At 41.7% G+C, this 18,612-nt stretch overlaps 1 protein-coding gene across 5 annotated transcripts in view; it reads right to left on the reverse strand.

Moving 5' to 3' along the window:
- Positions 1-18,612, reverse strand: part of SLC8A1 (solute carrier family 8 member A1) — a 367,453-nt gene that overhangs the window by 14,560 nt on the left and 334,281 nt on the right. For all 5 annotated transcript variants that reach the window (XM_035000981.1, XM_035000983.1, XM_035000984.1 and 2 more), the window contains one exon: positions 10,685-10,960. In XM_035000981.1, coding sequence (XP_034856872.1) covers positions 10,685-10,960 — 276 coding nt within the window. The remainder of the gene's footprint in view (positions 1-10,684; positions 10,961-18,612) is intronic.

Below are 18,612 nucleotides of genomic sequence, written 5' to 3' on the forward strand. Positions count from 1 at the left end.
AACCTAATAATCATTTACAGTTTACGGAGGACCATGTCAAAAAGCCCCCTGGGCTCCAGAGGGCAGGGGAGGGGAGAAAGAAAACAAACACCACACATAGTTTCCTGGTTATAAATAATGGAACCAAAGTAAGCTATTTTCTCCTTAGCACAAAATATAGGATTTCTATGTGCTGAGCTAAACAAAGGTTATCAAATATGGTCACCAATAGATCTGGCATTTCTGGGTCACATGCCAGGAAAGGTGGCCGAAGAATGTAAGGCGTTTTATGGATTTACATCCCTTTCTGGAATGAAGCAGAATATGAACTAATAATACATAGTTTATGTTTCATTCTTGGGGAGAGGCAGGATGGGAGGTCTGAGTGCTCAGGAGTGTTGATGGCATTCCAGCTGGCATTGTGCACAAATGCCAAGGACCACGATTTCATGTCTATAATATGCACCATCCCCAACAGATAGTAAAATGCTTTTACAGTCACATGTAAGATTTGCTTTTTAAATTGAGTCACACTTTATTTGCCTTCTTTTCTAAAAATACCAATGGGCCTTAAATGTGTTGCTCATGCAGTACTCATGACATGGCAATTAAGTTCTGCTCTTTTATAGCACGCTTTTTTTTCTTTTGAATTTATTAATAATATGTCATTCTGTGCGTAGGGAGATGGTGCACATGGCCTCTGTTCAAGGCCCTGGTCTCTACTCTCTTCCTAATGGATCCAGGGGCCAATGACCGGTATCTACAGGGTGACATGCTGGGGCCAGGGACAAGGGTCAGAAGGTGAACCCATGAGAGTTGCCTCCTTAGCACTGTGTTATGATTACCTGACTGGGCCAAGGATATTTAGGCCCTATAGGTCATTAAACAGGGTATTACCCCACAATTCATAATGCTAATTCAGAATACCATTGTGTGATATTTTCCCCCAGCGATTTTGAATATATGAGCCAAGATTACCGTTGGGGGGAGGATAGTGGGATTGCTTTAAAGGGTGCACAAATCCATATATGCACAAAGCAATGAAGACCAAAAGCATCTCACACTTGTAGTTTGCAAATGTCTATGGAGATTTTGTGGTGGACGAAACAAAAATTATTTTAAAATCTTACAGAATCTGAGGTAAATTCCTACATTTTGCATTAGTAAAATATAATTTCTATCATGTAGAGAATCCATGACCTTTTTACATTAAAATTGGTCCTTGTAAAATGTTGAAAAAAGACAAATCTGTGGGTCAGGAAGTTACATTAGTGGTTGCCTGGGGCAGGAGGTAGAAGTGGGAATTACCTCTCAGTAGGCAAGAGGGATCTTATTGGGGTGATGAAATGTTCTAAAACTGGATTAGGGTAGTGGTTGCAGGACATTGTAGATTTGCTAAGAAAATCACTAAACTGTATCCCTCATTTCTGGCATATAAGTTATGTCTCAATAAAGTTCTTAAAAAAAAATGCAGCCCGAGGCCTGAATTTGAAAGAAAAGAAATGCAAAAGAGTGGTTCTTGAAATTTTTCATTTTCATTATCTTATTTTCAAATGGGAGAAGGGAGAAATGAAAGTTACCACCTCAACATTATTTACAAATCATTTGTAAGAGATCCGTGCTCTTGTTAATCCCCTTGGAGCAAACAGGCCTAAGGCCTTCAGTGCACTTGATGTTTGCTCCCTTTGGAATACACCTTGAGACTAAAAAGGAGAGGAAATTTACATTCATTCACATTGCACGTTCATAACACCAGCTCTCTGAACACACACACATACACACACACCCCCCTGAACGGGGTGATGTTTCTGCCAATGTCCTTGCTTTGGCTGACCTGGACTCTTATAAGAAGGCCCAGATATGACCAGGATGAAATATTTTTAGCTTCCCTTCTTTTACACTGTGATTTTTGTGGGACCGAGTGAAGGTGGCTGGTATGGGATTGGGCCACTAAGGACTGTGGAGCTTCAGATTGGTCATGACACGTGCTGAATTCTCAGCTTCCTGGACCACCTCCCAGTAGGGGACCTCATGGTTAGCATCTTGGTCCCCCTCCAGCCTTGTGTTCCATGCCTGCTGCCCCTGGAGACAAATCAAGGATTGTAACTGTCAATAAGAAAACTTGAAAGTACTGAATACAAACTCTTCTTTTGGGCCATAAGAATAAAGGATGCAAATAGTTTTGAAATGGGTCTTTCCCAGGTTTTTACAAGATGCTTTGGGTCTGCTGCGTGTAGTCTATTCCCCAGTGTTTTTTCAGTTTCAGATAACAGGCAGTTCTTGTGCCATTTATGGAACAAATCTTGTGAAATCTGGTATCCAGCCTTCCTTTGTTTTGCTCTGTCCTTATGTTTGCTTTTGTAAGCTGCTTTCAACTCCTATGACATCACCTATTCGTAAGAAAGTGTGCTGAAACATACTGAGTGTTTGACCTCCAGCTACCTGGTCCCTGGCATGAGGTTGAGATAAGGTCCTAGGGAAAGCCCTCTGATGGATTAGGGCTGCCTGGTGCTGCACTCTGGGCATGTCCCTGGGTGGCTCTGCCTCTTGGCCTGACTACGATCAGAGAGCCCATTTTCAGCAGTGCTGACCTTTCTTGGTGGCAAAGAAACTGACTGCTTATTAGGGTATCTAGAAACGAAATATATCTGCCCTTTAGGATCCTCTTGGGGGAACAGACATTAAAGCCATGGGGAAATCGTGGTGTAGAGTAAAGCGATTCTGTTTTCATTCCCATTTAAGCTGATGTGAAATGTTAATCATCCAATTAAATATGTATACACACTGTAGCTACGGCACTTCCTCTTCAACCTGTGGCTGAGTCGAAATGCCAGTGTTCAGAGGATTAAGCTCACAGAGAGTAAAATTGCAGGAAACCGGAACACAACTGGGAATGTCTACCTCACCAGAATTCCTAACATAGGACCATAATGAAGATAGGCTGAGAATTTACTTGGTTTGCTCTTTTCACTTGCTGTGATATAGCTGAGCTAAGTACTGACAGGCCTAAACCTACTTATCAGTCTACTTAGGTAGAAAAGAAAAGAGATCTAACATCTTTTTGAGCAGCAGTCATATGCGAGGCCCTGTGCTGGGTGCTTGGTAAAGGTGCTCTCGTGTCATCCTCACTACAACTCTGAGACAGATTTTCATGTCCCCATTATTCAGGTTAAGGAACTAAGGTTGACAGGAGTTAAGCAATTGGCCTCTAGGGGTGTCATACATTTTGTAAGTGGTGTGGGTGGGTTTGAACTCCTGTCTATCTGACTCTAAAGCTCATGTTCTTTTATACCTCCTTGTGGATATCCATTAACGCTGCACTAAGAAGATTTTGCATAATTTTTCTGATATTGAGTTAACCAGTTCATCTGTGAGCCCAGAAATGAGAACACTAAATCTGTCTCGAGTAGGATGGAGGGAGAGGAAATGATTGCATCAGTCGGATTCCTTATTGTTCTCCAGGGTAGATCAGATGGCTGTGGGATTTCAGAATGGCTGGATACAATTTCCCCTGAGAAGAATATCTGATTTGCGCGGGGTGCTGTTTCCTTTTGACCCCATCTCTCTTGGTAAGTAAGGGGTAGGCTGAGTGTGTGTACTGATAGATGCCTTGGACAGTTACCTCTAGTGATCCTATTCCCGGGCTCCTACTTCTTTCTGCTCAGACACTTAGAAGACTGGGCTTGATTTCCAGAATTGTCAGTAAGTCTTTCCAGAACATGACTGCTGGAAGAACATCCTCAATATGTCCTTCTTGGGTCCCACTGACCCCAGTGCCTGGTCAGCCATGTATCACAGGAATCTTTGGTCTTGGCGCAGAATGACCAAACCTTGTGGTCACTTCCATTAGCAACACATGGCTATGCTGATGAGATTATCTTGGCATTCTTTTTTTTTTTTTTTTGACAGGTCAGAGCTGAATATGTTTAAAAGGGTTTCCGTGGTCTTAGTGTTTTCATTTTTACATGTAGGAAATGCTAAGTGTATATTGGTATAGAAATAGGCCTTTATCGTTTCTGAAATTTTTTGAAGCATGTACCCTACTAGGTGTTTTCCATGCCAAAGGGAATAATGATAGTGCTTAACCTCAAAGAGCTTGAATATAATTCTGCTGCATGCTTTAAAAGTAGGGAATACTAAATTGAAGCAGAGAGAGAAGTAATTTCCTCAAAATTATAAGGTATGTGGGAAAGAATGTATGGATGCTTACTTTAAAAATGAATCCAGGTGGAATGACAGAGTGGTTAAGTACAGATTATAATAGAGACACAATTTATCATTGATTTAAATTTGAACTGAATACGAGCAAATCATTTGTTCTCTTGGAGCCTTAATTTCCTCATGTAACTGAAGATATTGGTGCTCCCTTTCTTTATGTGATAAAGTGACTTTTAGACAGGACCACCACTATATTCATCCATGGGTATGGTACCCCATACATCTCCAGGGGTATCATTTAGATTATACTACAATCTCAAAGGACAACCATACAAGTTACTTTAGGATCCACTGAGAAATAAAGCAGCAAGATATAATAAATTGCAATGTCCGATTACCCAAGTGTACTATACAGTATTGTAATTTTTAGAGTTATTAGAGGTCAGGAAACTAAAAACTAAAATATGTTAACCATCCATAGTGAACTTTTTTTCTGCAAAGACAAATGTTTTCTAGCACAGTGTCAAAGAGGTAAAAAATAAAACTCATTTTTAGGAGAAGGGTCTAAGGAACAACAAAAAAATAAACCTCAGAGAGACAAAACCACTTCATATCACTTAATGATATAACCTAAATAAGATAATAGATAATATAAATACAGGGTGCATGCCTAGCACACAGTGATGTGGTAAATATTTTAAAATTTCCACCTCTGCTCATAAAACATTTCCCATTCATTCTCATTTTGTGGTGGTTTCTATTCCTTTCGACATTTTGAGAGTTGATGTCAGTGTAGTCAATGATAATTATTTCCTGGATTTATACCAATTTTCAGTTGACCAAGTGCTCTGAGGTCCATAGTATTTAATCCTCTCATCAACTCTGCTTAAATTGCCATGTATTATCATGCCTGTTTTACAGGCAAGAAAACCAAGGCTGAGTCAAAAAATTGATCCCAGTCATACAGTGAGTAATGGTTGGAAGTCGGGCTTTCCTGGATTCAGTTCTAATGTTCTCATCCTTATACCCCCTCGATGTGCTGTCATTGACACTGCCCTAAGAGAACATAGTGAACAGCTAGGATAACCAGTTTTTTGTCAAATTCTTCCTATGATAGTTAGAAAGCTGGAAGTAATGTAACTTAAAAATAGCACACATTTTCTCTAAAATAAGGCTTTATTTTTAACATAAGTCTCTATATACAGAGTGGGGAAAATGCCTAAAATCATCTATTTTCGTTTCCTTCATGACTTAAAATTTCTACAGTGAAATAATTCCTACTTGACAAAACTCAAAGGATATTCAAAACACTGGAAATTAACAGAAAACCTAACAATGCCAGAGGCTAAGAAACAGCCATAGGATACCCGATTTTTAAAGTGTTGTGGTCCCAGGAGTGAACAACTCATAATGGGAAGTTACAGGGGGTAGCAGGCAAGATTCAGGCACAGGCCTTAATCAAGATGTATGGAGAAAGGCCAAGGTAGAACTGAGTGAGGTAAAAATATTCCCAACTCATAAACATCTAAGAGTTTTCTCTGTAATTAAGGAAGAATGCTTGATTCCATTAGGAGCAACAGATGAAAGGAAAATCCATGTTTCAAATGTGATATAGAAGCTGGAATGTCTTGACCCAATATACCCAGTTTTAGCCAAGTAAATAATTGTAAGCTAAAAGAGTGTGTGAAATAGGTAGTCCCTAGTACAAAAATGGCTGGGTTCTAAACTTCTTGCATTAATTTCTCTTGAATTTTGAGCCTGTTTTCTTTAGAAACAATCTGATATAACATAGTTATGGACCCAGGTCAGACTACTGCAAAATGCCTATTTAGCACTACCCAGAGTATATCTAAAGTTTTAAAAGTATTGGCCTGAGTTCTGGATCTCAAAAGCAGGGATGATAGCAGAGAAAAGAATGAAGAAGAGACAACATATCTCGCTCCTCATCACACTTTCCACCATAGCCAAATTGTGAAAGAGGGGACTCAGTGCTCTTAAGTTATGCTTGCCCTTCTTGCTACAATAAACTACCCACATATATTCCTCAAGAATAAGCCACACTATAAAAGCATCTACTGTTCATCTCCCTCAACCATAACTTTAATTCTTTGCTGTCTCTAGAAGGTGTTAAGAAAGCCATCTGATTTAAGTAACTCATACTAATGTGTTAATGACTGATTTGTACATTCATTTATAGACACAGCTCACACACACACACACACACACACACGCAAACACATGGGCATATACAACTGCATTACTTATGTATTTTAGGAGCCAAAGATATGAGAGATTGGAAGGGCAGGGTTTCTGCTCCCATGAAGCCTACGTTTCAGTGGGGAGAGGTAGACAATAACATTCAAAAACAAACTAAATTGTCCGGAAAGTAATAAAGACTCTACAGAAAATAGGGTGATATAACATACTTCACATTGGTGGTTAGGAAAGGTCTCTTTGATGAAGTGACATTTAAGATGAGATATACTTGAAGACAAAGAGCCAGTCTTGTGTACATGAAGGGAAAGAGCATTTTAGACAGCTAGCGCAACCTTTTTTTTTTTTTTTTAAGATTTTTTTTTTATTTATTTATTTGACAGGGAGAGACAGGGAGAGACAGTGAGAGAGGGAACACAAGCAGGCAGAGTAGGAGAGGGAGAAGCAGGCTCCCCGCTGAGCAGAGAGCCCGATGTGGGGCTCGATCCCAGGACCCTGGGATCATGACCTGAGCCGAAGGCAGATGCTTAACGACTGAGCCACCCAGGCGCCCCGACAGCTAGCGCAACCTTGAGAAAGGAGTGAACCTGGGGCATGGAGGACAGTGTACAGGCCAGTGGGGCTGAAGAACAGTGGGCAAGGGGGGAAAACAGAATGGAAAGACGGGCAGGGGCCAAATCACATAGGTCTTTGTAAGCCTGGGGGATACTTCTGAAGTTTATCCTAAGTAGGGAGCCCTTGGAAGACTGTAGGCAGAAATGTGGTCTGATTTACAACTTAAAACAATCCTTAGCAGAAGCATGAAGAGAGACAGGAGGCCCCTGCAGAGGTCTGAGAGAACGGCCTACCCGTTCTCTCAGAGAGAGATGCAATGTAGGGTAAGACCTGCAGGAGTTAAGAATGGTTTGACTGTGGGGATGAGAAAAAAGGAATCAAGAACACTGGCTAGATGATGATATTGTTTTCCAGAAAAAAAGGCAAGATCTGGAAGGAATAGGTTTGGTTGAAGGATGAGGCCGTGGGCAGTGGAAATAAGCAGTTCTACTTTGGACATGGTGATTCGGAGCCCGACATTACACATCCAGCATCAATAGAGGGAAGGAAGTTGGCGTGTGAATCTAGAACTCGGGAAAATTGAGGCTTGGGATAAACATCTGGTAATCATTGGCGTGTTGGCGGCATTTAAGTCATGGAGACTGGTGTGATGGGCCAGGGAGTGAGCCCAGATGGGGAAGAGAAGAGAGCTGGAGACCAGGCTCTACTTACTTCAACATTGAAAAGTGGAAGGAAACTATTCAGGAAGCCCCTCTTCTCCAGACAAGGAGCTCTGCAGAGGGTGATTCTGGAAAAGAAGGCTCTTGCTCTTTTAACAAGTGTGAGTCTTTAAGGTTGAGCCCCCTCATTCCCCATGAAGACCCTCAGGAGTCCTCCTCTGCCAACAGATTATAATGAGCACTTGATTACCAGTGGTAGGAGGAAGAAGCTCTGTCTCACCCGGAAAGGCATAGCTCTTTTCCCCATAGACTTTGAATATGATAAAAAAAAAAAATACTTTAAATGAGATATTTAAATATTTAATCCTGCCTTAGGGCAGGCCATCGGAAGCTGAGAATCCAAGGGTCTCACCTACCAAGAGGCAGCAATACAACAATGCTAGCTTGGAGCCCTTCTACTTTAGGAAAAGGTCAAGACATCAGCCTAGAGAAAAAGCTGGGCCTCAGGACCAATGATTAGTAGTAAGCTTTGAGTGAAAAGAATTAGTCTTTTTTGTTCTTCCACCTGTAGCAACTGGGCTTTGTCATCTGGGAATAATAGCATTTTTTTTTTTTTTAGGAGTCAGGAGATAAAAAAAAGCACTGCTCTGAATCATCAGGGTTCAAGAATAAAGTCAGAAATATGTTTGTTCAGCATCTTGTTCAATTTGCACAGCTTTTGGGGGGATGTATGTTTATATATATATGACTATGAGATTACCTACAACTATATCGTGTGGGGAACATGCTGCACAGCTTATATCATAGCAAATTACAGGAATTCTCCTGATAACAGAGCATAGAAATCTGTTTCCTGATGGGAAGAATTTATGGAGGTGAAGGGAAACCATTTTGACAGCTAATGATTCTGTTGTATTCTCCCCAACAGGCTTTCTTACCTCTTGATGCCCCTACCTGGGTTCTGAGCCAGTTTTAAGTGGCAGAACAAATGAGGTTTGTACGCTAAGGTTTAGTGTAATCCACATTTCATGTACAGAAAAAAAAAAAAGTTAATGATATGGTATGGCTGCCACACTTTTCAAGAGAGTTTAATACAAGAGATGCACAGAGCTACTTTGGAAGACTAGTATACAGGAAAAGGAGCCAGTTTTGAGGTATTGAGATGAGGAGCAGGGAAATTTAAAAAACATATATATTTTTAGAAACAAGGATTTGATGTAGTAAAAGCATTTTTTTGATCATTTGGAAAACAAGAGATGCATTAGGTAGGACCAACTGCTGACTTTCCAGAGAAGTAGGTTGATTTTGAGTCCCTCTAATGAGAGACCTAATTTTGCTCTCATTATCATAATTTGCACATATTCTCCTTAAGGGTTAAACCTGGGGCCAGAAGTGTGTGCTAACTTGGGTACCATTTGATACAGTGATTTCAGCCTTAGGGAGAGTAGACTCCAAAACATATTCCTACAGTAACCTGAGAGTGATGGGTATAGTAACCTGAGATAGAGGAACTGTTATGTTTAGTTTCTTTGGGTATATATGTTCTCTAAACAAAATAACTCACAGTATGAATATTTTAAGGTTTTCCTCCTGCTTGCTAAATTTCTGGTTATTTTCGGAAAAAGAATCAAAATAAAGACCAAAATTGGAACTGCTAGAAACAGCTGGTGTTGAGAGGGAGTCTGATCTCCTCTGAGGATCAGCAGTCAACTGGAAGACTTTGCATAGTTCTACTCACTAAGACTAAGTCGGATAAGGACCCCCTAAATCCCCTGAGTCCTCCATTAACTCACTTACACCAGAACCCCGTCAGGCCTCTTGACCAGGACTCCCACGTGGTCGATCATTTGGATAGCACCATGGGCAATGGCTCACCACTATAAATCTGGACACTTTATTTCTGGTTATTCAAGGATGAAGTATCCAAATCTATACTGGTCAGATCATCTGCAGCTATTCATAAATAATAACAAAAGCTGTTGTTTTAATCAAATTCCTTCTATGTTTCAAATGCTTTACTAGATGCATAATTTATAGGTGTTTTCTCCAGTCCTTGCCACGATTCTGCAAGTTCAATATGATTATCTCTATTTTACAAATAAAGAAAGACTCAGAGACACTGAAGTGATAAATACCTGAATGGAGAAGAACAACTAGTGAATTCCATTGAAGAGATATGTGCATGATTTAAACTGCACTTGTTTTCAGAGTCAAAACCAAAAGCCAGGGTTAGCTGTGTATCTGTCAAGATGTCAACTAGCACTGGGCCTGCATCCAGAACTTTGGTTACAGTAGGCTCCCATGTGCACCAGAATCACCTGTGAGCTTAAAACACGCATGTCTGGGTCCTTCCTCTAGATCTTCTGATTCCACATGTTGATGGTGGGTTGCAGGCATTTGTATTTTTTAAACAAGCTCCCAGGTAATTTTGATGCTCACCCAAGCTTGAAAATTACTGCTGTCAAGGTCATGTCTGGGAGGATGATTTCTTAGAAGTCTGGGCAAATATAATGAGCTACAGTTGTAGATTGGAAGAAAAATTTAGCTTATAAGGAATGCATGAAGGGACATCCACGAAATGTGTCCTTGGCCTGCTTGCTTTGGCTGGGATTACTTTTGCCCTGATCAATGTCTACCTTTATTTTTTTTTAATTTACTCACATTAACTTTTGGGTCAAGAGACTATTTTATCAGGTCTTCAGTAGGTACTTATCTCAGTTACTCAACCAATAGAGTTTCATGGAAATTATCCAAACGTTAGTAAATATAAAAAAGACAGATTTTGTGCTTGAAGAGGATTCTGTAATTTTGTTTTGTGTTTTAGAAAGTGCTAACTGTAATGGGAAGCTGATCTGTCAATCTAGCCATCAAACCAATCTATTCTCACCAGGCAGTCCCTCTGGGAATGCTTTTCTGTCATCAAGATGATACTGACCAGCCTTCTAACCTTGAAAAATGCCATGACAGTCTTCTGGCAGTGACATTATTTATATCTCTGGGCTCTTGCCTTTCATAGGCCTGTTTGTTATCACAGTCCTTGAAACTGTGAGAAAGAAAAGGTCAAGAAGGCGAACGGGCTGCCACGGCTGGGGGAAATCATATACAAATGTATTCTCTACCTGGTACCGAAGTGCCGAGGGCGACGAACACTACTGCGGTCACAGAATCTTTCAGGCCAATGGTGCATCCGAAGTGGGAAGCCAGGTCTCCGATGAAAGCTGTCAGTATGCCGATCATGAGGATGGAGACAATGAAACAGGCCCAGCCATTCCAGTATTCTGTAGGGGGGACGAAGGCGAAGAGGACCTTCCAGAACACGGTCAGAAAATGCATCACGTAATCGAAACAGGAGGGCAGCTTCTCCTCTCCACATTCATCGTCGTCATCATCTTCCCCTGGAGGGAGGAACGAAGCACATACTGTCACAACCCGGGCTCAGCGGGGTCTTCTTCTCTCCGTCTCCCTCCTTCCTCGGCCTTGTCATCCCTCCCCCGTAAGCAGGAGGTCATTAGAGGTGATTGAAGCTTAGGGTTTTCTAAGAGTCCATCATAATTAACCAATTAATTATTAAGCTACTGACATACCCCCTCACTGTGGTTGACGGGTCAATGGCAAAAACTTAAGCCCCCAACCAGTTTTGGTTATATGCAGTCAACACACCCTTTCTAAGGTCCTATCAACTCCAGGGTGAGTTGTCATTTCAGGGAAATGAAAAAGATTTCTTCCAAAAGACTGGGAAGCCCTGTGTCAGGCTCAGAAAGAAGGCTCTTTTGACAAAAGATAACAATGACAGAGTTTTCCTCACCAAGGTTCTTCCAGCCTGGAGCCTGGCTCTGGGGATTCACCGTTAAATAAGCACCCATAGGACAGTGTTCAGACAAGGTCTTCAAGCACAGCTCTGGGCCCTACAGATTTCTCCAGCTTTATCTCTTGCAATTACTTCAAACTCAAACTTCATCCTAGCCAACGGAATTATCTGCATTTTTTTTTTCCAAACTGTAAGTACTTTCTCCTACTTTTATCCGTTAGAACTAAATGTGTTTGGCATGTCCTAATCCCTCCCTCCCTCCCCTTCCCCACTCAACCTTTAAAACTCACTTCCTTCGTGAAACCTCTGACGGCACCCTTGCCCTCCAGCCAGGGCTGGAAATTCCTCCTCAGAGCTTCCGTAGCCTTCTGACACTTGTGACGCTGAGTCAGTGGTTCTCCGACTGGTCCCCAGACCAGCGGTATCAGCCTCACCAGGGAACTTGTTGGAAGAGCAAATTCCTGGCCCCACTGAATCAGAAACTAGAGGCCTGGGGGTGATTCTGATGCATACGCAACTTGGGAACCAACCTCTCTCTAGACTGCCCGTTCATTTTCTTCTCCAGTTGACCGTGAGCCCAGCGAGGTCAGGAGTTTGTTCATTTTTGTGTCCCTAGTGTTTGGTCCAATCTCCTGCACATGGAATAAGCTGGCTAAGGGCTTATTAAATGAATGAATGCATGCATGAATTTCCACTGACTTTATATAACTGCTTAATTATGTAACATACACACATATAACCCAATTCTGCCAATTACATCATATAATCAGTGCATAAAGAAATGCACCAAGCTTACTACTGAAAGGAACCAGGAAATCAATAATAGTATCCTAAAACAGAGACTTCATTTATAATGGGATATAATCCCCACTCACATATTTTAACATTGGGGTACTGAATGTCAACTCTTCTCGAAGTGGTGGCAAAGAAATTTCGTGTGTTTTGTGCCATTTTGGAAAGAACCCCTTGAGGACTTTGTTCACTCCCCCACCCCCAAACCTTGTCACCAGGGATCTACTTTCCTTTGTCCAAGTAATGCCGTTGGCAGGTGAGGCTGTCAGACTTTCCAGCTGATCGTGTGACCTGAGATTACCAGCAAGGAGCAAATATGTGTGTTCTCTGTGAGGCACTCAGTGGTGAGGCCATCTGGTGCAAATCATTACTGGGAAAACCTTAAGGCAGAGGAGCTTTGAGGGAAAAGTGCCTCTCGCAAAACACGAAAAGAGGAATATCTCCATTTGTCACCTGTCATGTCACAGGAAGAGAGACGAGGCTATGGCTTGCTCTGCCGTGAGCACATGGTCAGAATTATTATGCAAACAAACTTTGGGGGTCTGTGGAGAAAACAGCTCCCCTTTCAGGCTTTGGACTGTCTCCAGCGAAGTCTTGGGAGGAAGCCCCCAGCAGATGAATAGAATGACCTTTGGAGACTAGGTAGGTAGGGAACTCAAGTCAGGCCAGCTGGTAGAAAAGTGTGTGACTCACTGGAGTAAGAAAGCATTGTTGACCATGTTAAGTAACTGAGATGGCCCTGATGCCTTGGTGATCTATGAAGGCAAATCACAGCCTAAACCACATCAATTTCATTCAATACACTTGCATCCGAGAAAACACAATTTTAGAGCAACCAATCACAAGCAGCCACCTAGGCTTTACCAAATAAGGCACCCACTTAAGCTACGGCCAATCAAATAATTTCCTTGCTTTGCTTCTGCCTCTGCTCCACAAAAAGCCTTTCCCCTCACTCCTGTCCCTAAACCACTTTGGTGTGGCTCTGCCTGATCTGAATACATATTTGCTCAAATAAACTCTTAAAAGTTTTAATGTGCCTCAGTTTCCCTTTTGATAACTGTTTCCTATAGTGTCATGCTGTATGGCTATTACATATTTCTAATATCTTGCCTGAAAGCAGAAGATGATTTTAAACCAAAGCACACATTATGGGCTGAATTATCTCCCCCAGATTCACCTGGTGAAGCCCTAAGCTCAGAATATGACTATTTGGAAATAGGGCCTTAAAGAGATAAGTTAAAATGAGGCTGTTAGGGTGGAACCCTAATCTAATCAGGCTGGTATCCTTGGAAGAGGAGGGTACTGGGACATATTGACACCAGGGGTGCATGCATATAAAGGGAAGACCACGTGAAGACACAGCAAGAAGGCAGCCCTTCTCCCAAATCAAGGAGAGAGGCTTCCGGAGAAACCAAACCCGCCCACATGTTGGTCTTGGGACATTTATCTTCTGGACCCGTGAGAAACTAAATTTCGACTGTTTAAGCTACCCAGGCTGTGGTCTTTTGTTACGCAGCCCTAGCAACCTCACACCGTCCCTTCAGAAGCCTCCTGCGGTGTGACACTGATACTTAAGGCCAACCACTTGGTGTTTCTATCACCCATTCCTTTCTTGTTTGCTCGTCCATTGCTTCTTTGCTCCTTCTTTTACTTTTCTTCCCATTTCCCTTTCGCCCTATGCTTTAGCTCCAGAAGAACTTACTGTGAGAGCTGCAGTTGTTAGGGCTTATTGGAGAGAAAGAAGAAGAGAATCATGTTAATCCTTCCTCTCACTTCTCTCCTCCCCCACTCCCCATCCCAAAGAGGGGAGAGTTGCTCATACTCTACAAAAGCTTGGGGAAAGCACTAGACCTTATGGTTATATTTATTTTGAATATGATCCCTATAAGTTCCTATATTCTATATTTTTGGACATTTTGTAACTTCATACGGTATATGATTAAAACAATTTGGAAAACACTGAATTTTAATCGTTTATGGAAACAGATCATTCTGCCTCTAATTCTACGAAATTGCTTAATCTGGGGTGTCTAAGACTCACAGTGTGAAGATGAGCAAGAAAGCAAATAGTGAAGCTTCTCAGAAGAAATGACACTTATAAATTGAGAGTAGATATTATATTTGTCTTCAAGATGGAAATAATAACACCTTTCCCATGAGGGATGTGCAAGGGAATAATTAGATCATCTCTTCAAAGTGAAGATAGTTCAAGATAATGATGAGCGTGGTAGTTAGCGTTATTGTCCTCCACTTAGGATTGTACTGTGTTTCCCTGTCATTACATAATTGCTTAGTCAACATGCTGGGTCCTACGGTTACAGCCTAGGCTTTTAGAAACAAAAGTTAATCTTGCCCTCTGGAATTAGCTTCATGATCTATATGTGTGCAATGCAAAATACGTGTGTGTGTGTGGAAGAGAGAGAGAGGGACAGAGGGACAAAGAAATTTCCTTCTGTAGGTTTCCAGCATTACAAGGTATCTGAAATATTTTAGCACTTCAGTCTGGAATGGGAGGCCCATCTGTTTTATTACATTTGAAAGTAGAAATACCCTCCTATCCTCTTCCCTGGGATCACACTGTTCTTTATAAATTTTAATCTCCAACTCAGATGTCATTTAAATATTAAAAATGACCATGGGCTGCCACGTATGATGCACAATTCCCTTGTCTTGGAGAAGGAAAAAGAAATGGGATGTTCATCCGCCACCATCAGGACTATACTTAAAAGTTTGTTCTTTGCAAAGAGCAGTGGAAGATTAAAAACAAAACATCTGGAGCATTTTTATGTGATGGCAAAGATAGTGATCTGCCAGTTCTGTCTGTACGCCAGCTCGGGCTTACTGGAGGCTAGAAATGCTTTCAAGTCCCTCCTCCGCATTAGCAAAGAAACAGGCAATGGGGGAGGGGGCTTCCTTTTATAGGATCCCAAGCGAAGGATCTTCTTATCTCAGAATCCTTCTTTCCAGCTTTATGGATTCCCCTAATGGAAAGATAAGAAGCTGCATTCGGTTAACCCTTCCCATGGCCCTTCAAATGGTTTCCTTGAGACATGTTGGGACTTCCTAAATATAACTACAAAAATAGCCAAATCCTTAAAACCACCAATAGAAAGAAGAGAGGGCATCACTTCAACTACTGACCTAACAGAACCTGCACTGACCTCGCTCTGGAGCATGAGAACAAAGGTGGCGTGAGCACAATTGACCATGAAAGGGAACCCTGGGCTTGGCACCTGCAGATAACCGAGCATCTAATGTAGACCAGGTGTTGGTGGGCATCCCTCCGGAGGCACTCAGGGTTTGGCCTCAGGAAGAGCTTTGACAACCGGAAAAAGAGGCGACTGAGGTGTAGTGGACATTTAGGTCAGAAAACTTAACAAAATTTCTAGTTCTCAGAGCTTGTTTGGGAGCAGGACTTGACCTTCCTGAGCCTCAGCTCCTCGTCTGTCAACTGAGTTTCTTAACTCCCACATTACTGATCTGTTGTGAGGACCGGAAGAGGAAATGTGAAAGGCTTTTGTAAAACTGTGAACCCCTTTACAGACAGCTGTGCCATAGTCCATCACTGTTACTTGTCAGAAGGCAGGCAGCAAATCAATACGATCTGAGTATCCTGATTTCACAGAATCTATATTCTGTTTGAATGAGTCATTATCACCACTGCTTCCCCAAGCCCTTGATTTAAAAAAAAAAAAGAAAGAAAGGAAGGAAGGAACAGAGGGAGGGAACATGATAGGGTGTCTTCTAAGTGACGGGCACTAAACTTTTTCACATACCTGATCTTATTTAATCCTTACAATAATGCTGCAAGGTAAGCATTATTAATCCCATTGTACACAGAAAAAACCTGAAGTTCGGACAGTTTATGACTTTCTAAAATAATCACATAGTTGGTAAGTGGCTGAGTTGGGATTTGATCTAACAGCCCGGGGAATATTCTGCTGCACATGATGTCTTGCTGAAGCAAGTTGAGTATAATATTCACATCTTGATTCAAAGTTTGAATTTGAGAATACTTTCAATGCCCAGTGCCATATAGATACAATGTTGCCTTTTTTAGGAATTTGAAAACACTGATGCACCATGTTTGTATTGTAATTTCTTTTTTTTAACCAATCCATTTTTTAATTTTTAAATTCTTGACATTACAGAACTAAACTGGAATTTATTAACATTCCACTCTTACATTTCTTCTCGACAAACAGAAATAAAATTCATGAGCCAAAAACCCAAAACAAAACTAAAAACAGGGAAAAGCTTATAAAACTAAATATGGATCCCAGCATTAACAGCTGAACAGAGAATGTGATTTTTAAATTCTTAGCGGATGATAAAGTTGTGTAGAAACTGAACACTTACAAATTATTTAAAACCTGGAATCACTGACCAGAAATTACACAGGTGGATCATGGGAAAACAGCAGAAAGGGGTTATAAGTGAACCTACACTGTTCTAGCTGTACCCCATGCCCTTCTCAGAGGAAAGCCTGGCATTGATTAGATACTGGGCCAGACTAATACTGGCAGCAGAACCAGTGATAGTAACCTGCCTACCAGAGGAGCCTTCCACTGGATTGGCAATTTTGATCTGGGCCCCGGACATCTGGCGGATCTCATTAATGTTGGCGCCTTGGCGCCCAATTATGCAGCCAATTAAGTTATTTGGAATGGTGAGTTCATGGGTGGTTTGAGTAGATGCATCCAAAGTTGCCCAACAGCCTTTCACCTCTGGAGAGCTGGAGTCAATTCCGGCGAATCCGGTCCCGCCGTGCATCATGGCAAAGTGAGACTGTTGTCTTGCCTGTAATTTATTTTCTAGATATGATACATTTTTGGTACAGTCAGCCATATGATCTTTCTCAAGACCTTGGGGACCAACTAAACACAGAAAACAATAAATGAATGGAGGGCATCATGGCTGTGACCATTTTGGAATCTCTACTTGAGTAGAGCAAGTTCTTATTTCCATTTCTAGTTGTCAAAGGTCAACCATGTAGTTTTGAATCAAACACCCTGGTTTACATCCAGCTCTTCACTCTAGAATTTGGGAAACTGGCCTACATTGTCACAAGTCTGTAATGGAAAGCAGTTTGGGGAATCCTTGCTGCTGTTAATCTGAGGAAGGGTCTGACTTTCAATTACTTTTAGGTATTTACCTATAATTAGTCCATTTTTATTTTGCAAGAGTATCCTCCAACTAAGGGATTAATGAGAATGATCAGATGCTTTCCAGGAGTATGACAGAATGGATATAGAATGACATCTGCCAACCACACTGTCATCCATATGATCCGAGCCCAGCAAATGTTACTCAACTGACTCCACACAGAGCACCAAGACTGACACGGGGCTTGATCTCATGACCCTGAGATCATGACCTGAGCTGGAAACCAAGAGTCAGATGCTTAACTGACTGAGCCACCCAGGCACCCCGCAACTGTACAATGTTGAATCTGTGCTTATTAGGCTCTTTAAGAGAAGAGACTCCTTACTGTCTTTTCAGAACAGTAGAACTGTTATTAGAATACCTGTAACGTTGATATCACGCCAGCTCTTTCTAAGAACTTTCCTTCTTGAAGCTTTCTCCAAAATGGATGTGGACTGTGGAAAAGTTCCTAGGAAGCTAGTCGTCCTTGGGGAAGGTATGAGGCTCGCTGTTGGTCTCCCATCTTTCTGCCCTAGTGCCTGCAGGCAAAAGCCTGTGAGCGAGCCTAGGGGTATACCGAGGGCTCCTTCTTCACTAGCTAGTGGGGATTTGAATTAGTGTGGACACTCGATGCCTAGACTACAGTGTGTCTGCATGCCCACATCTAAGTGTATGTAGTTTACTCCTGGATACTTGACTCATCTCTAGTTTTTATTCTATGTCCCTAGGTAAAGAAATACATTGGACAGCAACACCACTGTGCATGAAATGTGAGTTCAAGATTGCTATAGATTTGTAACTTGGACTGATGGCCTGTTCTGGGATGGAGAGGACACTTACACAGTCCCTGTTAATCATCCCCATCCCCCAATTCCAAGTCAGAGACAGCTATGGGCCATTCTGTTCTATAGGACCAGTGCTGGTTTCAGTCCATACTTGGGGGGCTAGGGACCTGTGATGTGTGACAGGGTTGGAAGGGACACAAGAAGGCCACTCACTCTCTGTGAATAACTTTCCACCATGTCTGGAACAAATGAACCCCCGGATGAAAGAACAGAATCCTTACCAGCTTAGGCCATTGTGGACCTTGTTATGATGGCTGAAGCAAGAGATACCTAACGTATCAGAAATATTTCTCAGCAAATGTGGCCAGTGTCAAAGCGAAAAATGATCCCCTAAGGAGTTCCAGTTCTATGTAAGTTTGATTTTAGCAAAACGAATCAGTTTAAAGCTGAAAACTGTGTGCCTTCTTTCTCTTCTTAAAGACTTCTTCTGTGTGAACTGAGTGTTCCTAAATGATTG

This window comes from Mirounga leonina, unplaced genomic scaffold (assembly GCF_011800145.1).
Source record: "Mirounga leonina isolate KUSES-001 unplaced genomic scaffold, KU_Mleo_1.0 Mir_125, whole genome shotgun sequence".
Taxonomy (NCBI): Eukaryota; Metazoa; Chordata; class Mammalia; order Carnivora; family Phocidae; genus Mirounga; species Mirounga leonina.